Genomic DNA, 23,828 nt, shown 5'->3' on the forward strand with positions numbered 1-23,828 from the left:
TACTTTCTTTTAATTGAACCATTAGTTCAGTTAGCACAAATTATTTCACCATTAATATGACTAACATTCTGAAACTGTGAAGAAGATAGGATCTCTGACTGCAAATCAGCATTTTTCAAAAACTGAGTCTCACCGACCATAATCCCCCAGTTGAGTTTTCACTATTCCACAAATCCAGGGTAAAGGTAATAAGCTATGGTGTAGTGACACTTGTTTTTTTGTCAGGTTAGTTCATTTGAATGCATGTGTTTCCTCTTAATCTGTTTATATATATACACGTAAATCCAAACCTCCTATCTCCAATCATTTGAAGACATATTTTCTCTTGCTTTGATGAAGAGATCTCAGTTCCCCATACCCAAAAATACAGTAGCATTGCAAAGCACATGTAGGGGAATAGACAGGGATCGGCGACCGGAAGATCACGGGATGTGACGGAAAGATAGACTCCTCCCCATAGGAGTGGCAGGAACAGGAAGCGCAAGAGCTATATAAGCATGTGACGCAGCTAAATAAACGGACATTTTGTATCCATCATATTGATGTCTGTGCATCACTGTCCCCAGGGTGGGTAGAGCCCTGTGTCCCGGAGATATGCGGCTCAAGATAAGTTCTCCCGTAGAAGCGTACAGCTACAAGCACATTTTGATTTTACTGTGTTATTTTTAAGAAAAAAAATTTAAAGAAACTTGTAATTTTTAGTCATGAATTTACTTCTCTGCTTATAGTATTTTACCAGTATTCCATCTGTGAGTTGTAGTTTTTTTGTACTTTATCTGCTGTGTGAACCAATAATAATAAAAAAGTAGTAACAATTTTTTCCCTTGTGGCCAAGTTTGCTTCCTGGATTAGTATACTTCATAACAGCTATACCTTGAATATTGTGACAGATGGAAATTAAGTGGGCAAGGGCCACAGAGCATAGAAAAGAATGAGTTTCCACTCAAGTGATTTATCTTAAAATCACAGCTATAATTGAGAGGCATGACAAATGTATACCAAATAACTCCTGACATGGTAAATTCAGAATTTCTCTTCTTACGGTGGGAGAAGAAAAAAAGAATAGCCGAGGAAATAAAGAATTGAAAAAAAAAGGAATATATTTTCTTCTCTCAAGATTGAATAGGTTATTGCCATTGGAAACTATGGAGAGCCAGAGTTTAAAATAGGGATTCAATTTTTTTTGACTGGTCAGAATATACAGAGTTGTCTGAATCAAAGGACAAGTAATTTATCACGTGTATCACACTGTAGCTATTAGTCTGCTTCAATTACAGATAACAGCAGAAGTTGGAGGAACCAGCCTTGCTCCCACATGCTGCAGGGAGCTGCTACGCTGCACTCTGAAGTGCCAGTGATGGCCCAGAGTCTGACCCAGCCTATGTCCTGAAATCCTTGAACAACAGATTGTACTGACAAGTCATCTGACATATGTGCAGTGCTGTGTAAAGGGTCTGAGGTATTTCTGGTTTTTTATAAGCCTCCCCAGCCTAATGCAGCCCAGGAGGCTGTTGGGCTGCTTTGCCACAAGGGTACATTGCTGACTCATGGTCAACCTGGTGTCCACCAGGACCCCTAGGTCCTTTTCTGCCAAGGTGCCTTCCAGCCAGTCAGACCCAGCCTGTCTCGGTGCCTGAGGTTATTCCTCCCCAGGGGCAGGACATGGCATTTCCCTGTGCTGAACTTCATGAGGTATCTGTTGGCACATTTCTCCAGCCTGTCAAGGTCCTTTTGAGTGGCATCACAACCAGCTGGCCCATCAGTCACTCTTGTTCACATACATACATGCCTCCTGACACCTTTGCTTGATTTCCTGCCCATTGAGATGGACCAATCTTGGGCACTGAAAAGACAATTCTTGAAAATCAATCAGCTTCCCTGGACTGCTCTTCTCTTCAGGGCCTTATCCCATGAGATTATTCCCTCAGTAGCCTAAAGTCCGCTCTCCTGAAGTCCAGGGTTGTGGTCCTGTTATTTGCTTTGTTCTCTCTTCTCAGGATCTTGAACTCCACCATCTCATAATCAGCCAAGGCTGTTCCCAACCTTAACGTACCCAAGGAGCTCTTACTTCTTTGTAGAAGTCAGGTGTCACAAAGCTCCTCTCTGCATCAGCTCTTCAATCACCTGCGTCAGGAATTTATTGTCAATGCCCTCCAGAAACCTCTTGGACTGCTTGTGCCCTGCCATGTTGTCCCTCCAGCAGACATCAGGGTGGTTAAAAATCCCCATAAGGACCAGAGCCTGCAAGTGTGAGGCTTCTTCCAGTTGTCTGAAGAAGGCCTCATCTACTTTTGTCTAGACCAGGCATTCCGTAGCAGACATCCACTACAACATCACCCATGTTCATCTCCCCTCTAATCTTGACCTATAAGCTCTCGCTGGCTCATCATCTATCCCTAGGCAGAGGTACAAGTATTCCTGCTGTTCTCTCATGTAAAGGCCAACTACCTCTCACCTTCCCAGCCTGTTTTTCCTGATTTATCATAGTATTGTTGAGATCAAGAGCTCATCCTCTGATTTCAAATATATACTTTAAGCAACATACCAAGAGAGAAAATTACTACTTAATCCAAGGCAAGGAAATTTTTAAGAGATGCAAAACTTATAAAACAATTAGTAAACTTTAAACAATAGAATACAAGCAACCGACTTGCCATAAAAACAGCCCACCATCACTGCAGTTTAATCACTTGTACTTACGTTGTGAATGCTTCATTTTGTTTTGCCCCCAGATAGTAGGAATAGAGATTAAACATGCCAATCATGAAAGCCACAAACACCATGATAAATATCACCATGAACTTGAAGATGTCTTTCACAGTTCTGCCAAGTGATATCTGCAGCGGTCCAAAGCTTTCATTAGCTGGCAAGATGTAGGCTATTCTGGAGAAACTTAATACTACTGCAATTGCATACAGGCCTTCAGATATAATCTGAGGATCAGATGGATCCCAGTTTATTCTGGCTGGAAACAAAAGATGAGAATTTTGGTCAGTATTTCAAAGTCCACCTCAGGCTGTTCACTGAAGTACTCTCTTTTGGTGAGTAAAAATGAACAAGTCAAGCTAAACAGAAATTAAATACAATGGTGCTATGCAAATTTGGAACAGATAAGATGCAGTCTTCATGGTTTTTTTTCCTTTATTGTGCATTGCATCATGAATTTTCAGCAACTTTCACTTGCAGAAGAATTCTAAGACTTTGCTGTCTAAAAGTAAGGAGCAGTTACTTTCTACCCTTTCAAACTTAAAAAACACACAGAAAATCTATGTCCTCACTGAGAGCTGTGAATACGTAGGGATTAACTTGGGCTTCCATGTGCCAAGTATGACTGCTCAAATAGTGCCACAGTGCTCAGCGAATGTCTCACATGAAGATGCTGCTGGAAACAAAAGTGAAGGAAAGGAAGATACCTTGTTAAGACTGAAACAGAAGTCGGATATTATTCCATCTACTATGCCAGGGTTGGAGAAGCTTTTTACTTTTTTACTTATGCTTTACTCTTTTCTTTTTACACCTTCATCAGAAGTGTAATTTTTAATTAGAAGAAACCACAAGCGGGCTTTAGTTTGAGATTAAGGTGTCTATAGATATCTACCCAAATGGGATGTATAGTCAGTGCAGCATAGTAAGCACTTGGGCCTTGATTCAGATACCCGAACAGAGACATCCATTGCCATTTGAGATGCCCAGGATATCCAAGATTATTTGTACAGATCTATGTGAGGACTTTTTGGACCAGCACCCTGGCAATTCAAATGGCACTAGACACTTAATTTGGCCAATTGAATTAAGCCAGGTAGCGCTAAAACAATTTCACAGCTCACTCACTGTATTTAGATCTCCATTGATTATAAACGTGTGCTGTAAGATCACTGAAGTAACTTTTGGGGAGTCAAATCCCTGCCTGTTAGAGAATTTAAGTAAAATGTGATTTGTTTGAGCTATCCAAAATGAACTGTTTGGATGTGGGGATCTGGAAACATTACCTGCCACCCACAACTCCAAAACTGTGGAAACAATGTTTCTCCAATTTTCTATTTACTCCATCTTTTTGCTCATAGTGAAATGGTAATGGCCCTTTCCTGACATACACTGAACACCCATTTCCATCACCTTTTCTATCACCATTTCTATCAGTCTCTTCTGTTGAAGCTAATAGAATAACAGAATGATACTGCTGTTTGATAGGGAACAGATTTAACTGAAGAGGGGAACATTCAGGTTCAAACCTGTACTTAAAAATGTTTACAGAAAAGTGTCAGAAGAAGAAATCCAAAGCAATACCATTCAGGATACTTCCTAGATGGAGACTAAGGCATTCCCCCATGAGGTGGGAGGCTTAAGTTCAATTCACTACTGTGCTTCAGGTAAAGAGAAGAGGTTAACCTGGGATGGGTTTCCTACATCCCAGGAGAGTGTTGTCATCTCTGTTTATTCTACTGTAAATGCCAAAAAGTGAAACGAATAATTTATAACGCAATGAAGGCAATCACTGGCATTTGGAAAAAAAAAAGATATGTTAACTAACAAATAACAATTTAATAATGTATCAGAAAATTATATTCTTCAAGGAACTTACTGCCATGCCAGCATTTGTGTATCATGACAAAGTAATGAATGACTGATTTTAGGCATAACAAGGCTCAGTTAGCACATATTCATTGCCTTGTTAGCTGCTGTGTGTTTCTTGTAGGTATGTGCATATTCCTTTGTTTATTGAGCTCCTCACTGTAAAGCCTACTACACACTACATTCAGATGAGAAAATGTCTGCATGGCAAAAGACCGCACATTTTCACATACGCAGACATACCTATGTTAGCTTTACCTCAGATTTCATGGATAACTAAAGTCAAAGAGGGCAGATGATTCAGTATGGGCTAGTAAACGGCTGTCTTTTAGGTTTCCAGATGAGCTGTATTATCACAGCAAGTCTGAGGTGGGAAGGGACCTCTCGAAGTTATCTGGTCCAACACCCCTGCTCAAGCAGGGCCACCTAGAGCTGGTTGCCCAGGACCATATCCAGATGGCATTTAAATATCTCGAAGGATGGAGAATCCACCACTTCACTGGGCAACCTGTGCCAGTGCTCAGTCACCCTCACAGCTAAAAATTGTTTCCTGAGGTTCAGAGAGAACATCCAGTATTCCAGTTTGTGCCCATAGACGCTGGTCCTGTCACAAGGCACCACTGAAAAGAGCCTGGCTCCATTCTCTTTGCACCCTCTCTTCAGGTATTTATATACCTGATCCCTCTTGAGCCTTCTCTTCTCCAGGCTGAATGGTCCCAGCTTTCTCAGCTTTTCATTATAGAAGAGATGCCTGAATGGAGGTTGTAGCGGGGTGGGTGTTGGTCTCTCCTCGCAAATAACAAGCAATGGGACAAAGAGGAAATGGCCTCAAGCTGTACCAGGGGAGGTTTAGGTTGGATATTAGGGAAAATTTCTTTACCAAAAGGGTTATCAAACATTGGAACAGGCTGCCCAGGGAAATGATTGAGTCTCCATCCCTGGAGGTATTTAAAAGATGTGTAGATGTGGCGCTTAGGGCTATAGTTTAGTGGTGGACTCGGCAGTGTTAGGTTAACAGTGGGATTCAATGATCTTGTAAGTCTTTTCCAACCTAAATGATTCTATGAGTCTATACACTAAAAATGGCTCAACTCTGCTTAAGTGCATAACAAAGTCACAACTCATGACTGATGTCAACAGAAACTGCCTTGCTAGATGATACAGTATTATATAGCATAAATGAGTTACAAGACTTGTGCTTGTCATATCCAGAACCTGTGAACATGAACAGTCCCTGTTGCAAATTATTCAAGTGGGTGTTACCGAAAACTGAATTAATATTTAAATAGCTGTTTTTATAACTTATGTGAAATTTGTAACTTTCTAGTAAAATTTATTAGACTATAGTTTAATGGGTTTCAGAATGTAAATTTATTGCTCTGCTTTGTCTACAGGTTGGATAATGAAGAAATGCAACCTTATCAGAAACAGTATTTGAGGCATACAATAGAGATAGAAACTGATGTAATTCAGTATCTAGAGAAAAATATTTAATAAAAGGAAGAGAGATGTGGTGGTGGTGAGAGTGAATACAAGTAAACAGAGCTTAATTTTTTCTCATATGGGCAAAATAGCTCCTAGTCATTTCTCATATATGCCAAGCAAGTTTGCTAACATTTTTGTTTCTTACTGGTAAAGAGAGTGGATTGAGAAATATTAAAATAATATAACAGTCTCTGAGCAAAGAATATATAAAAGATATATTGATTATGTTGGCAAAGCAGGTTTAAGAAGTTCCTGCATCTAACTGCTTAGTTCTGCCCCTGCATTACAGTACATCACATTTGCAGTCACGCCAACACAAGTGTTTGCAGGGTAGCATTGCAGGTAACCGAACAGATTAAATGACCTGGATTAAAATAATCTTGAAAAGGGGTGGGGTGACAGTGGGGTAATTTTCATCTTAGATCATTTCAGTGCCTGATATCTAGAACAGTGCCCAAAGAGATGACTGAGCATAGCCAAGGGAATGTAATCAAATAGTAGGGATGAGAAAGAGAAGAGGTGTGAACTTGATTTCATCAATACCTATGAATATCTAAAGGGTGGGTGTCAGGATGATGGGACTAGACTCTTTTCAGTGGTGCCCAACAACAGGACAAGGGGCAATGGGCCAGATAGAAACGCGGGAAGTTCCACTTAAACATGAGAAAAAACTTGACTGCGAGGGTGCCAGAGTGGAACAGGCTGCCCAGGGAGGTTGTGGAATCTCCTTCCCTTGGAGACTTTCAAAGCCTTTCTGGATGTGTTCCTGTGCCCCCTGCTCTGGGTGTGCCTGCTCAAGCAGGGGGGTTGGACAAGATGATCTGCAGAGGTCCCTTCCAACCCCTACCATTTTGTGGTTCTGTGATCCTGTGATTCTGTGAATTTCTTAAGAAGCACATTGTAGAACTAAAGTATTGAAGACTTATTAACAGCAAATCAGTTCATCTTGGCCCAAGAAGTAAGTCTTAGTCATGTACAGTCAACTCACCCAAGGTGTAGTATTTTATGTTGGGCTCCAGTGTTGGACTTGTCAGATCTTTCATATTTGCATCAACGAAGTTCTGGGCTCTGGATGCATGCCAAAACGCCATAAACCTTGCTATGAATGATGCTGCAAAAATTGCTAACATACCAAAATCAAGCATATTCCATAACTCAAAAAGGTATTCCTTTGGACCTTGAGACCAAATTTCTTTACATTCAGACCATATCATGCCTGTAAAAGAGAGAACAGAGAAAACTGTGTTCTTTTATCTTCATGCTTGTTTCATGTGATATTTTATTATGTATAAGATAGGCTCTTGGTTGCAGTCAAACTCAAAACCATTTTGGTCAGTGGCAGTTCGAACACAAATTAAATCCTTGAACCTGTCAATTCATATACATTCCAGTACTTCTTTCTCATGTGAGTAATAATAACGATCTGTCATACTGCTTTTTCCTGTACAACTACAAAAGCTTTCAAAAATAAGAACGGATTGTGAGTATTACCATCTGTTACAGACACAGAAAGAAACTGAACGAGCAGAAATGCTCTGGTATGATCATATAGTGGTAGAACTAATAGCAGAACTCACATTTTCTTATTTGCAGAGTACCCTGGGTGTAGTCTATTTTACTGAAATTGCAAATGTACGTGACAAATGAGCATGAAAGTAAGAATCAGTTAATGCTTCTTCAACAGAGCAAAGGTATCTGTTCGACTCCCAATTATTCCCCCTTATAACAAAATATAGAAGTACAGTATTAGTTTATGTCATCCTTTTTATTGAACAAATCCTTTTCCTAAATTAAAATTTATTTAATCATGAACTACATTTCTAGGATTATAAAGAGAGCTAATAAAAAACTGAATTGGAATAACATCACTATTTTTTGCACTTATCGAATTGTCTGAAGGAACTTTTCATCATTTTCAGATAAGGACAATTGTTAATTACAGTAATTAAATTCAGTGCTACATCTGTATGCACTGAAATAATCTTTCATAAACCATCTTATGCATGACACTGAAATAAAAATAAATTAGCAAACTAGAACTTCAAATTGGAAAATTATTTACTCCTTTATTATCAGATGAAAACACCGATATTTATAAAATATTTGGAAACGTTAAGTGCCATATTATTCCCATAACATCCCATTATATTAATTTATATAAAGCTATATGATTAAATAAATAGATTGTCAGTGTCTTTTGAGGCTATAAGAATTAGTTGGTGTACAAATAGCTCCCGTTTCAATCACAGAGAGCTCATAAAAGCAATATTTTAAATGCATAACCTCTTGAATGAAAACAGATTTTACTTAGCTTGAATTTAACTCCCCCATATTACTGACTTAACTAACCACCAGAACCCAGATCTTGAAAATATCTGGGCATCTAAATCCCATTGGAATAAATGGTATTAGACTTGTAAATAAGAATCAGATAGCTAATATATTTTTGAGGGTCCTTATTCAAGTTCTTATGTCTAGTACTGCATCACTGAATTGAATGGGTCTGCTCAGAGTACTATTCATAGTATTCACTTCATTCCTATGTTGGGATGGAAAAATCTACTGCTCAATGTTCAGAGGTCTATATCCAATAATACATATTGTCAACAATACATTCAGCTACATGTTATTAATTCTACAGGCATACTTGCAAAGTAAGAGAAACTTAACAGAAAGAGACAATTGGATGCAAGAAAATTTGGTGCATGATGTGGAAATCATTCCCCTTGGGAGTTGACACAGCCAGACTCAAAAAAATCCAGAAAACTGGTAGACACTCTCCTTTGATATTCATGAAACTGAACCCATTCATATTCAGATGATGAAGATTCCACCTAAGTCAACCTGAATGTTTGTGATTAACTAGGCACATGTGAATCCTACTGACATCCAATAAGAAACATGCGGCCAATGTGGGATTGCAGCCAGTTGAATGAACTCTCTTTATTGCAATTTTTACACATAACATTAATAGCAAATGATAACATTTGGTCCAGCCTCAGTGGAATCACAGCAATACAAATGCAAGTGGAAATTAATCTTTACCTATTACCCAAGAAATAATGAGCATCTCCATCCATGAGAAACAGGATGTTTTCATCCTAAATAGCTGTTTTACATTGCCTGTTGTTTCATTAGGTCGGAGTTTGGTGCCATCAAATCTGTCAGCTGCATTCATGACAAGTAGACCAAGAAAAATGGTGAAAGAGGCTGCATGGGCTACAAACTTCATAAATGGTCCACGCATTATCCTTCCCAGCTGCAACAGAGGTTATGAAACACAAGGATATTGCATTGCCTTCTTCCAAAATAAAAACGTATACAAACAACAGTAACACAGAGAAATATATACGTCAATTACACATAGGAAGAAATATTCGGAAAAAGTTGTATACTATGACGCCATGCTGACAGTCACCTTTAAAAGTTTCTACTTATTTGCTGTTTTCAGAGAGATGAACTATCAGTTTCACTATATATGTAGTTTTAACTCATTGTTTTGAAATAATTCTGTAATTATTTTGGTGAATCTATGTCTACTATAGGCAATCAAGAGAAAAATGTATTATAGTTGTTGAATTTCTTACATGCTAGTCATCTTTATGAGGCAAGAAAAAATGAGATTTTGACACTTACTAAAAGCATTGAATTGTCACCAGGGGTGAACTATGACTAAAGAACTCTTTCCTGACTGACATGATACTCAGTTTAGCAGTTATTCTGCATTTTTCTCAACTTATCTTCTTTTTTAAAAAAAGGCATGAAGCCTCAAAAGATTTCCTTCCTTCCTTTGTCACAACTAAGAACTTTAAAATGGTTTAGTGCAACACACAAAAAACCTAGAAGTTCCATACAAACTCACACAAGGCTGAATTTTTAGCGATTTTTTATTTTAATTTTGAGAGTGCCTGTATTAATAGTAAAAGTCTTAGCTTGTTCACTTAGTTGGCAGCTGCAGAAAACCACACTTTTATTTTAGATGAAGGCAGTATCTGTATCTGACAAAAATTCCTTGGAAAGAATTCAAAGCAAGTGTCATGGATCTCAGCTGAAATCTATAACAATCTGTGGTCTGGAAAAGGGAGGGGAAAGCAGAAAGATAAGGTATTGGTATTTGTATTTTTGCTGTACTTGTTTCAACATCAAAGTCAGAATTTTGCTGCCCTTACAGTCAGCTTGTAAAGAAACACAGAATAAGAGGATGCAGCCAAGAATGCAATGGTAAGGTCTCAAATACAGATAACAATAAGAAAACTAGACAAATATAAAAACAAGATACTGTTAAAGGAACACTGTCAAAGTTAGCCAGCACAAAATTTGATCTTCTTTCTCCTTTATGTTATTTAGCAATCCCATGCCATTCATTATGCTTCTCACTCAATAAAAGTAATTTATCTTTTATTAAATAAAATATTCTGTCAGCCTCATGAGGTGAACATCGACAACCGATTATTTTGCGTGAACTACAAAGAGCACAGATAATCATCATGGGGAAAGATTTATTTCAAGGTAGGAAGGAACAGTCATAAACAACACACAATAAAGCAGAGCTGGAAAATTATAAAGCACCTTGACAGTGTCCTTTTAAATGCATTATGCTTGTGTTGACAAACAAAGATGGGTTAGGAGACAGATGCCAGAAAGAGACATAGCCAGAAAAGAAGAAAAACTACCAAAGGAGGTAATGTTAATATATTCCCTGATCAAAAAATACAAAATTTAGAAGACCAGACTCCTAACATCCCCCCTCCCACCCCTTCAAAAGAGACAGAAAAGTATTTTTTACATATGTATAGTAAAATCTTCCTGGAAGCAGGACTGACTATGGTTGAACATTACACAAATGCTGGAAGTTATTATGGCATTGCTATGTAACAGTGATCCAATAAAATCTTGAAATGACACTTTTAAAATTCTGAATCTCTTTATGGAAAAGATAAAGATCAGAAAATATGAAACAGGGAAAGAAAGAACAACATGTAAAGACAATGCCATAATCTTGCAAATTTCGACCTTTCTATAAGCTAGAGTTCCTCTGTAATATACTTTCACTGTGCATTTTGAGGTAATATATTCCTTCCCATTGCACAGACCAAGGACATGATCTTCTAAATGCTCCGTATCTCTTTCTGTAATTTAAGTGGGTTTGGGGTTTGTTCTGGTTTTTTTTTCTGGTTTCTGATCCTCTGTGCTATGGTCTTTGGTTTGCTATAGAGTTTTGGAGAGTTTTACTGGTCGGTTTGGGTTAGGGCAAGATATAAAATATACTGTGGATACTTCGATATGTATTTGTCTGTATATAGGGTCACCTGAAATTGCTGGGGACTGAAGTCAGTGACTCACATTATTCCACCTTTGTGACTCTGCAGAAACAATCAGTATTGCAACATTATGGAGTATGGCATTGATAAAGAAATGATAAAATAGGATTCCAAGTAGCAAATCTATCACAAAGGAGAAAAGGCCTGCTAACAAAAAAAAAGAGATAATGCATATACTTTTTTAGGAAGAAAATTTCCTAGCTCCTCATATACTGGACACAATGTTCAATTTCTTTACCACAGTGCAAAAGAGGAATGTGTGTAACCCTCAGATCATGCTGCTAGAGAGCTTGTAGGGACTTATCAAGTTACTTTTCTAGAAGTGTCAACCCCAGGTGGTGGGGAACAGCGAAAGAAGACTCAATCTCAAATTCAGATCCCTCATCTTGGCCAGGGTCTGACTGAATTACTTACAAATTCAGAAAGCTAAAAATCTAAATTCTGTTATTAATTACAGCTGAACAGCATAGACATAGAGATTCTTGGAGATAACTGAAAAAAATGTTTACTCTTCCAAAATGTCAAGTAATAAAATAGTAGTTTTGGGTTAATTGTGTCAGGAGTTAGACTGAATTACCAAATAGAAATGCAAACAGTTCACAAAACTTTGAAGTGCCTCCATGAGGGCTGCTGGCTGAAACTCATTAAATAAGAGGCAATCTTAATTCCTTTTGGCATCTGACACCAGTGAATTCCTGCCAAATTAACATGACTTTGTCCACATATTTCTATGAAATTTCTTCCAGATATGAAACTCTCAATTCAGTACCTATGGTCTAAGCTCAGATTAACTTTTTACTAAAGAGAAAACCAGTCAGCTACACAGGTAACTTGACTGAGATGTTGAAATGTCATAAAGATATTTTTGCCTTTCTCAGAGACATGGCATGAGAATATGAAGAAATGGGTCAGAATAACTCCACTGAAAGCTGTTATTTTCACCATAAATACTGTGAGTATTTTTTCTCTCTTCTGTCACTATGCCCTACAGTGGCAAACTAAGAAGAACAACGGGTACTTTATCTTGGTAGGAGGAGAAGAGATTTATAAAATTCCATCAATTCCTACAAAGAATGGACTTTGTTGATGCAGATCATGTTCTGTATTGGAGCCATCCTAACCTGAAGTTAAACAGCGAACATTTTTCTCTTCAAAAACCAGAAGAATCAAATCTTGAAGTATGAGTGAAACACAAGGTAAGAAATGGCAACTGGTGAAAAAGGTGGATTAGATTTTACATTTGCAGAATATAATGAAACAAAAGCATTCAACATATAAATCATGCAATGAAATGAGTAAATAGCGACAGAGGAAGTGAAACCTTAAAGGATGTTGTGCCTTGAACCTTGACTTTAAAAAGCTATTCTGAAATAGCTTTTCCAGAATGTACAATGGTTTAAATTTACTTTAAGATCCAATAAATGATTGAAAAAGTAAAATGACAAATAGATAAGTCACTGCTACAGTTGAAAACCAATTACTGAAGTATGTTGAATCTCAAGGCATGTTTTAAGACTAAAGTATTCAAAAAATCCTAGTCACTATACAGAAAAGTGAAAATGATATAACGGATTTTTACTGTCCAGACTTAAAAAAAAGAAAAAAAGAAAAATATGGCAAAACAAAAAACAACGACCTTTCTCCTCTCAGAGAACAGTAAAAAAACCCCACAAAGACCTCAGTTCTCTCTTTCAACCTTCCTCTTCCCCTGGAATCATTGTATGTGCGCAGGATTTGACCTGCTAAAATCATGGATGTTATACTGTAACCTGTTGTGTAATCTTCATAGGGTCCCATTTGTTCCCTCTAGCATACTCTCAAGGGAAGTTTTCCATCAGTGTCCATTTAAAAAGGCTAGTGACCAACTAAAACAGATTCAACACAAAGTTCACAGAGGTCAGAGATTGTAACCCATCTTCAGTGAAAAGGCTTTTCATATTATATATCATCCAAAACAGATACAGTGGTAGCATCTGAATCCAGACAGTGTATTATAAATAGATGCAGGGGAGGCTGCATGACTGCTTTAAAAACTCATGAAATATAATGAGTATTAGCACTGTCTTGACAAGCCAACACAGTTCAATCTCTAGAAAACTGATGATGGTTGGTATAATTTCTTGCATTCATGTTTCAGCGGCTTTTATCTATTAATTTTTAATCATCAAAACCAAAATTGCTTCTGAGGTGTGACAGGTACACTCGCCCTGATAGAAACTGGGTCTTTCTTACTGTTGAAGCAAAGTAGCTGCTGAATACTTCTCGCATCCTTACTGCCTTGTTGTGACTGCTGTCACATACACAGTTGCCGATAGACGGAGCCCTCGGCCAACAGTTAACAGACATGACCATCTATGACCACAGGGCAGATTCCACTAGGGTATAGAGTCCTGCCAGGGGACAAACTGAGCCAGTCCTACTCGGAGCAGCGGGTCTGCCGTCAGGGACTCTCCCCTTGTGTCAGGAATCTGCCCAAGGTAACTCCTTGAGGTTGAGAACCCTCACCTTATTGGGTGAGTGATTATGTATCTTGGGTCATTGTTCTAAAGCTTAAGAATTCTTAAGTTGGTTGTGTAGTGTTAATTCCCATTGGCATCCTGAACCTGTGGTTTACAAACATTCACTGGAGTATCAAAGCACTTTTGGCTAGAATAAATCTTATTTTGTGTTACATCACCTGCCTAGTTCGACTGAGTGCACCTCTATGACATGAGGTAACTGGAATCAACTCACAGCTTGAACTTCATCTAGCTCTGAACCAATGGGAAATGAGGATCCTCGGCATCTGTCTACTAAGACAACCACTAAATGAAAAATAGTTTCACTCATTGTTTCTAAAGTACAATTTCTACAAGACAATTCTTGTTCAGCCATTGTGATTTAATTTAATATACATTGCATTACCTGTCTTAATTACAATTGTCAGAACATGCAATCTTGTAGCCACTCCATTCTAACTCAGCTTTAAAATAAGACATTTCTGAAGTACTATTTAAGCATGTCAGGAATTTATACTCATGCTTCATCTTTGCCAGACAGGAATCTACATACAGATGATACAGGAGTTAATAAAAGGCCATTACAAGATTTCACAGACTGACCTTACTGCAAGGAGCAATCCAGTAAGCCATAGACAGGAATGGCAGTCCTACCGCAACAGCAAGAACAACCAGAAACTTCACTGCCATGGTCTGCTGCCGTAAACCTGACAAATTCTCATACCAGATTGACAGAAGTTGCTGCTGGCAGTTTGGATGTGCTACAAACTGTAACAAAGAAAAGGAGCACAACAAAATAATATTGCTATCAGAATATTTTTTATTAACAACAGCTGTATGAAGTGCATTAAGAATGTGGGAATAGCAACAACTCAGCTTATATTCAAAGGAGCATTAACAAGGGTATGAGAAAAAGTTCTTTGATGAGCATAATCTCCCAGCATGCAGGCATGTTGCTATAAGCAACAATAAATGCTTTGATTTAAAAAACTATTATGTTATTGACACTGTTCCATCAAAAACTATTAATTTCCATCTGAGGGTAACTAAACTAAACTTTATCTGGACAAACTCTACTTGTTTCTTATATTTATAATGTTCATGTTACTGCTTCAGAAATTCCAAAACTTTAAGTCTTTCTTGCATCCTTTGCCAAGGATGGTATTTTGAAAAAAAAAAGAAGTATTTTCTACGTTAGCATCTAAAAATGTGGCATATTCTTTCCTTCATAACTAAAGACTAGAGATATTTATTTTCAGTGTTGACCTGATCCATTTCATTATGTAGGAAAAGTTTTATCAAAGGTCTTGCTGCTCTGTCAGGAGATAGATCCACTTTAGGGTAAACTGCTTTTGAAGTATATCCCCAAGCTGTATTTTCTTGATCTTCGGTTGTACAAACTTCATCACATAAATCATTTCTCCCTGCTTTACACACATGTCACCTAGAACTTTACCACCTATATTATCCAGAAGAAGTTTTCTGGGTAATTCAAAGGTCTTGGTGCAGCTACTAACTCAGCTGGTTTCACTAAGCACTTTTCAGATGCAGACCACAGTATTAAACTGACACTAGAAATGAAAGTAAGCCAAAGAAGGGACAATAACTCCTGGATTCAACACTGCCTGGAGCCTGCTGTTCCTCAGAAGTGAGAACCACAATACTGTTACTCCTAGATTGTGTCCCTGATCCTCTTTACAGACAAATATATATTTTCTCTGAGACACACGATTTCACTAAGTTTTCTCAGCTTTCTGAGTAAGACACAACAGCTTGACAAAAATGTGTATCAATATTTATCATGCAGTGCACAGGACTGCTGTGCTATCCTCTGGTATTTATTAAATCTTAGACTTTTCCAGGCTGCAGAAGTAATGCAGATTTCTTTCATCTTTTTTTTTTTTTTAAATAGATTAAAACTGTAAAGTAAATATCTACAAATTTTGCATATAGCAACACATTTTTTAGAGCCATTTGCTCTCATACTCACTGTGACCAGTATCCACCCTGAATATCTGCTTCTTGTTTATACTGCAAGCTATTTGGGGCAAGGATTCTTTTGTTTGTAAAATACACTGTGCAGAAGGGCTAAAATGTTCATCTAACTGTCAGAGGCTACCAAAACATAAACATTTAATAATAGCACAATTTAATACCACTACCATGACACCTCTCTTTGATCAACATAATTGCTTACTTTTTTAACTTCATACTTAATGGCGAGTTTTAAGCGGCTAAGGCTGGGGCGACCACGTTCTCCATTATTATGGCTCATCTCTACATCACCATTCAGAATAGCTTCCACTTCTTCTGTGTTTCTGCACAAATCAAGGAGTCCAACTACAAAATCCTTGCATTGCATAGACAATTTCTTGTAATCATTCTAGAAAAGAAAAGAAGAAAGAAGATAGCTTGCTGTTTAGACCTAACATGAGAGAAATAGTTCTACATCCCAGCTACACATCTGTCAGCATCAACAGTTTGTTTGCATCTTGTTATGGTTTTTTTTTCTGGTAGATTAACAGCACTTTGTTATCAGGAATCCACCGCCCCTTAATGTTCAAAGAGTGGGAGTTGTCTCACCTTGGTTACCCTGGACATCTACATTACCAATTTTTACACCTGAGTTACTCCTGAGTCACTTCTGAGACTTGCCTTAGAGCCAACTGAAAGTAAAAAAACACCTTCAGAAATATTGTATGACATATTTTAAAGACTACTTCAAATTGAGATGTATAGCACAGGAAATTTTTTAACTCACTGACTGTCACGGAAGTCTAGATAACTAGGTTAGATGTAGAAAGTTACGCTGTAGAGATCTCAGCTGGACAAGATTAGTATCCTATAGAGAACACATCTAAACAACTTCCCAACCTACTTGAGAATTAGATAAATATATTGAATTTTCTTGAATTATTCTTATAAATCTTATCTCATTTTCCAACATCTCTTTTAGCTTAATAACACAAGATTTGATTGCTGTTTTCCAGCAACAGTGTCAGCAGTGCTACAGTTAGCATGCTGATACCACACCTCTAACTTCAACTCAATGCTCTCTACTCAAATATCTCATGAGACTTCATTGTGTGAGCCAAAATGTTGCTCTACAACTGCACGTTCAGTTGCTTGTTGCTTTAACTACCAAATATTCTTCTCAGTCACAGTTTTCCAAAAGGCATAAGTCAAAACAGAAAAAAAAAGGTATTTTGATCATTGCGATCCACGGTTTATTAACCACTCTGTACTTGCAGCTGTGTTTGGGTCATAAAAGATTAATATAGCTAGACAGATCGGGAGTTAGATGGATATAGACATAGATGGATATCTAAAGCTAAAAATGTGTACAGATATATTGCCCCGGCCTAGATCTTCCAAGAGATTTACTCATACATGTGTCATCAACTTCCGATATTTTTGTGATCTCTGCCAAAATTAATGTCTTAAAAAGATGAAATTATTGTAGAATTTTTCCCAGACAAAAGAATGAAAAAACCCCCAACCACCCAACCATACAGGACTGTTCATGTAGTCTCTATTTCATGTTCAGAGTAACTTTCTATCAATGTTTTTATTACAGCGACACATTTCCCCCCATTCCGGTCTGTTCTTCATAGCATTCCCCCTTCTCCCACTCTTAGTTTCTGTTTAGTCCCTTCTTTTTAATTACTTCCCTTATACTAACTGCCATGTAATGCACACCCTGGAAGAGAAACCATTACTTTGAGCATACAGAATACCCTAATTTATTTGCCAAGGGCGTACTTCATGCATGTTTGTGCTTTATTACCCACAATACCAGTTTATTACTTGGATATATTAAAGGATTACATCCAAGTTTTACATTTTGTTTTACTTAGATGGGTGCAAACATTCATAGACAAATAGTTATAGACAACATTGTATGTCTACATAAAACTGCTAGTGATTTATTTTTTTAATAATGTAATGTAAGCAAGATAGCTCAGATCTGTCATAAAAGAGAAAGGAACTTTAATGACATTTCTCTACCAAGACAACAGAAGCTAAATACTAAAACTAACCATTTCACGACATGCTGTGTATTTTATTATTGTATTATTTAGTTTCCCTCTCTTCAGAAGAATAACAATAGAGATTAACCAAAATCCTGACTTCTTGGCACTACAGAAAGACATTTTTGAAAATAATATATCACCTTCTGTTTGGCTTTCATTTTTTGTACCAGCAGCTCAGATAAGATTAAGTGTTTAAACATTTTCTTACATAAATGTCCTCTTCAAAATTAAAGGAAAAGTAGCCATTTGAGATTCACAAAGGAAAAACACAGAATCAACATATGCACCCTTATATGATTAGGTACCATGAACTGTTCCAAACTGATATGTGACCCTTGAACATCAAATGAAAAAAGGAGTATTTTTCAATAAATTCAGGAACAAAGTATTTTGGCCTTCATAAATAACTATTACAAAATATTGTAATATATTTGTAATATATTGGCATGTGCATATCTTCTGGTAGGAGATACATATATACATGCACACTCACACACTCTCTTTATCAGCATTTTCCAGCTCTGGTGGCTGAGGTATGACATGGGTTTTCAAAACAGTATGTGGGGGGACCATTACTCCATGGTGGTAGTTTCAAAACAAAAATCATATATGATAATTTATTCTAATACAGAATAAGATTTCTTCCGAGTGTAGTCCTACTTACCAAAATGAATACTGAATGGGCACTTTTAAAAATACCCAGATACCCCCATTCACGCTTTGTGCAGAATTAACCCTTCTGAATTTAGGCTTGTACACAGTTATCACAGTACATATCAGCATCCAGTAAGTTAGTTCATAAACTCCACCAGTTTACTTTCTCATTTGCAAATGTAATAAACCAGCTTCCCCTCCTGTGAAATACTGCCACAGCTGTGATCAGTAGCTGAGCTGATGTCTCCTCGGCAGTCAGGTTACAGCAAATGAGCTTTGGGGAATGTGGCAGTGCCCGGCGTCACCTCCTCTGCCCAGCCGCCGCACAGGACTGAAGGCAATGCATGTCCCTTCTCCAGTGCACAGCTCCTGTCTTGAGATGCATTCCCTTATGAAGAATTTATCATTTCGGGGAAGGCGATGGAGGAGTGATGGGATGTCTTAAACTGTTACAGGAAGGTTTGTCAGGGTCTGACACAGGGAAGGTAGCTCTAGCCAGGCAATTTTGTTTCTAAAAAATCAAGTGTGTTAACTTGCAGAAACTACTGCACAGGCCACCTGCTGCCCCTTGTCGACTTGGTCCACTTAAACGTGTAGTGACAGCAAAAAAGATTAATGCACTCTTCTCAACATTTCAGTGCCTATCACACACACACACACAGAAAAATCCCCCTCCCTGAGTTTCACATCTCTTACCATTAATGTGAACCAAGGCACACAGATAATTCCACAAGTTCTCTCTCCTTTACTGCAAACTGTAAATTTAATGAATTAAAAAAGCAGTCCTGGGAGACCTGAGGAGGTAGTTAGCAATTAAATTACAGTTGGAGGCTCTAAAAAGAATCAGCCCTTAATTCTGCAATAAATCGTGTGTGTGCTTTATTTTACGCATGTGACAACATTGGTTCAGGGCTCCTCAGCACTTTAGGAAAACCCCAATTTTGCTGAATTTTGCCACACCAAGGACAAGTGGGCAGCAGTGGCTGGAAAAGCCAGCTTCCAAAAGAAAGGTGATGATTAGGAGTGAGCGCTGTGGGGGATGAGGAACCAGGGGAACAAGATGCTAGGGGCAGAGGAATGACAGGAGGGGTGGGGGTGACAGTGGCTGCCCCGAGACGATTCACCTGCCCTTCGCGGTAGGAGCAGCCTCAGGCTGTCTTGGTGTCCTGGGTAAGGCAGCAAGCAGGACACGGTCACTCTGAAAACCTCTGCTGACCATGATTTGCCTTACCTCTGACCACGTAAGCAGGACAGCATGGCCAGGAGAGCAGGAGAGAATCACCACAGCCATTTCTCCCAGAAGAAAGGGGTCTTCTCCATGCAGCCTCCTGTGACCAGTCACAGGCTCCTGCTGTCCTCCAGTCTGTGCCTGGGATGAACATGCTCTCAGGATGCAGGCTGACTCTGAACCCCACAGATGAGATGGAGCAGTGCTCTAGATCATGTCCTGGCCCTGCTTAGTGAACTGTAGAGGCCAAGACCAGAAACACGGGTACTACTATATGAGGATTTAGGATTTCACAGTGTCCTGTGAATGTAAGTGGGACCTAAACATTGGATTTAGGCATCTTAGTAGGTAGATAAACACTTAATCCCCTTACAAAGGTAGCTGTTACTCCTTCGGTGCCTCAGTTCTTCCCTAAACAGTGATGTTAACTTTTTTCTAAGAGAGCTGACAATACCTGTAATGAAGACTGGGACCTGATTTCTGTAATGGGGGTTGTACAAATGAAATAAAAAAACCCAACAGAAAATCAGACTTTGAGATGATAAATTGAATTCTGCTTCTCATCAGAAAAGTAAACTCAGATGACTTTATTAGGGGTATTAATTTATAGCAAACATAACTATATTAATATGTAACATAGTAACATACCTACCTTTATTTTAAAAATATATTTTTCCACTCATCCCATTAAACTGTAAAACAGTATGTTGCCATTATAGCTGCAGTGGACTTTGCACTAGATGCAAATCTTATCCATTTTGAACAGCACTGGGCCACAGCTGTACCTCTCAAAACTCCAGGCCACATCTCTGCAGGACAACATTTGTCAGATATCATCTACATCCTTATGGACGTAGTAGAGATTACCTCTAGGGTGCGCAAACAATTCTGATGACAGAAAATACAAACACAGTCCACCAAAATAAAAATAGTCTACATAGTATCAAACCTTGTAAAGCTGCACGCTTAGCCGTGTCATAAAAAACTAAATTAAATGGCTTTCAGAAAATCCTGAAGATCTCAGAATTACTCAGGAAACCTGAATCAGTTGTATGCTTGGTACAGAAATATTCCTACACTATGCTTGACATGTCTGTCCAGTTAGTCTTCCTTTAGAAGCCATCTCCTATTTTGTTCTGGTTTTACTCCTAATAAAGAACGATCCTAAAAACATCTTGTAAAACCACCTGCACCCCAATGTAACAGGCATGTAATGCTAGATACCACCACTGGAGGTTTGAAGCAAACATTTATTCCAGAGAATAGGGGTTTCCACTGATTATGGCGTTTCCTATTTTGTGTGAATCACATTTTCATGGTCAGTGTTATCTCTAACCTTAACCGATGGTGTAAGACAGGAGACAGAAGTAATTTATAAGATAGTCCTGAAGCAACCAGCATCACAGTTCAGCATGAACCCTTTCTGAGGAAGACCTTGAAATTGTCTGTGCCACTGGTTGCTGCACTAGGAAGCTCCCTTGCAACAATACCCCATCAGCACTATAAAACAGGTGACTTTTAAAACAGTGTATTACTAGAAAGTTCAATTTTCATTTAGGCAAGGTTTTAAATACTTTAAATGGCTCAGGCAAACTCTAGGTGAAGCTAAAGATTTGCCGTGTTCAGCTAATTTATGCATTAAAAATATACCTGTTTTGATTATACTAACATGAGTAAAGCAGTTTTATAAAAACCACATTTTTATGCAGGGACTCCACTATCTGGATAATTGTAGCAAACTTGTGGAATAAAGCAAGGGTGACAATTTTTGGATAAATTGCTTCAAGCAGAGATATGAGCTTGTAGGACACAAACAAGCCCAGACTCAGCATCCATTTCTTGCAGATTGTACACACAACCTTTGTACTGCCTGCAATGAACCTAAGCCAGGTATTTCTCAGTCAAGCCCCCAGCCTGTGTAAATATTGTAGATGTTATCACTTATCAATAGTGTAAAAGTTAACTCTCATCAACGCATATATAAATGTTCTCCTTTGTCTTTAAAATTTATCCAGAACCACCACACTATTTTAATACCGACAAAAAATTCCCAAAAGACCTCATGTTGCCAGCCACCTGCTCCTGGTGAAACCTTAAATTAAGGGAGAGCTAAATTTCTGGGTTGCTGTGTGCACCTGCTCCTCATTGTTCCTATTCACCTTCACTCTACTCTAAAGAGCATGTCTGTCCCCAGCAGCGCTGGGCTGATTCACGCCCAGCAGTATGGAGCTGCTCTGTCTCTTGCCTAGCCTCCTGTTTCTGCTGAGGGACAGTACCTCAAAAACTCTGTTGTGATCCTTTATACAACACTATAGAAGTAGAGCTCTAATTTTTGAGGAGGCAACTAAAGCAAAAGAGGAATTAAAAAACCAAAAGTCACTTGGGGATGAGCAGGTCATGCTGAGGAAGGACCTCGTCATGGCACTTCAGGGGAGGCTGCAGAAGCATGCTTTCTGAACCAGCCCATCTTTTCTCACCCATGTGCTCCATTCCCTGCCCTGGTGGCACCAGGGACAAATACTGCGCTCCTAGTTCATCTCACCAGTTGTGTACTGCAGCACACATTTGGAGGATGCCTCTTGCTGACAGTTCTAGATGATGATTTTATTTATCTTTATAATAATCTTAGCTGTGTCACTCCAACTGTGGTAAACAGAGCTACACAGTCCCTACAAATCACAACATAGCTGTGAACTTAACAGACTTTATTTATGGTGTATGAAAAATGTTTTTCTGTTCTGTTCTAAATTTATTCCCCTTTAAGTTAATCAAGTCCTTTTGTTCACATCTTCAGCAGCTGCTAAAGAGAAAGAAACAAGAGTATGTTTAAATAGCCTTCTCTGAACTGTACATGAAAGCACTGAATGAAATCTCAGTCTATGAGGTCTTAAGGATTCCTGCCAGGGACTTCATGGGGCAGAATTTCATCCTCTGTTTTAAGCTGAAATGCTTTTCACAGAATTTGGTCTTATTGATATAAAATAAAAATTCTCCTCTGCTCCTATTCTAGCTGTTTAGCTGCTGTTTTTAACAAGTCCTTACACATTCCCCCTGAAATACTTCAGCTTCTTATAACAGATTGGTGCCACAAAGGTACACCTACAAGAACAAGTCAGGAGTAATTAATTCAGAATTGCTACATCTTAGCTCAGGTTGGCTGCGCAGGGACGGGTTCACAGCCTTGAGAACTGTATCACTGCTAAGAAGATTAACATTAAATATTGATGATGGCAACTTCAAACTCTTCCTAACACAATGTTGGAAATTATTCTCTTACTGCTTTGGAAGGGGACTGATCTCCTCCTAGTGAGGTCTAGATATCTTGCTCCATCACAGCAGTATCACATACTAGCATCTGCTTTCAGCAGGGTCGCGTAAGATAAACCAACCCAGTCCAAGTGATTTTGGCAAACCTAAGTCATAGTTAACACTTCCTATATTTGCACAAGACCTGACTTTGCATTTACTGACAGCAAAAAGCTTACATTCTTACTGTCTTACCACAAATGACCTGTGGTAAATATTTTTGTAGGTTGTACACCATTGTATCTATATAATAAAAAAAAAACAACCCGGAGAACATTAATGCCTCAAGGATCTAAGGGCCTTGAATACCTCTGTCTCAATTTTTGTTTTTCAAAATCATGCATTTTTGTAGCATTAAAAATTCTATATTACACTGAAAAAGTCTCTAACTTCATAGGCACAAATAAGTAAAAAAGAGGAATAAGTCAATAGAAACAACAGAGAAAAGCGATGCATTTAAGAAGAACAAGAATGAGATTATTTAGAGTCCTTTTAGTAAATAACTGTAAAACATTGTGAGAAGTGAGAAAGCTTTCAGTCCAACTATGAGAAAATAATGACAATATACGAGGATTTAGTAGAATTCTGTAATTTGGCTTGCATAAGTTACCAAACTGTCCCCTTTCAGTCTCCTCTTTCACCTGTCCTAAGCCAGCTTCTCCCATGGCTTTGAAGTGACTCCCTTACTATCCTGCTTGATAGGAAGTGGAAAATTACTTCACTGGTACCT

The 23,828-nt window shown here is 38.3% G+C and overlaps 1 protein-coding gene across 1 annotated transcript in view; it reads right to left on the reverse strand.

Moving 5' to 3' along the window:
• The window catches only part of TRPC6 (transient receptor potential cation channel subfamily C member 6), a 109,113-nt gene that overhangs the window by 16,702 nt on the left and 68,583 nt on the right, over nt 1-23,828 (reverse strand). The window contains exons 3-7 of the mRNA XM_075081863.1: nt 16,074-16,259; nt 14,480-14,644; nt 9,103-9,316; nt 7,046-7,273; nt 2,701-2,965 (exon numbers count right to left, since the gene is read on the reverse strand). Of these exons, the coding sequence (XP_074937964.1) occupies nt 2,701-2,965; nt 7,046-7,273; nt 9,103-9,316; nt 14,480-14,644; nt 16,074-16,259 (1,058 nt within the window). The remainder of the gene's footprint in view (nt 1-2,700; nt 2,966-7,045; nt 7,274-9,102; nt 9,317-14,479; nt 14,645-16,073; nt 16,260-23,828) is intronic.

The sequence above is a fragment of the Phalacrocorax aristotelis genome, chromosome 1, assembly GCF_949628215.1.
Source record: "Phalacrocorax aristotelis chromosome 1, bGulAri2.1, whole genome shotgun sequence".
Taxonomy (NCBI): domain Eukaryota; kingdom Metazoa; phylum Chordata; class Aves; order Suliformes; family Phalacrocoracidae; genus Phalacrocorax; species Phalacrocorax aristotelis.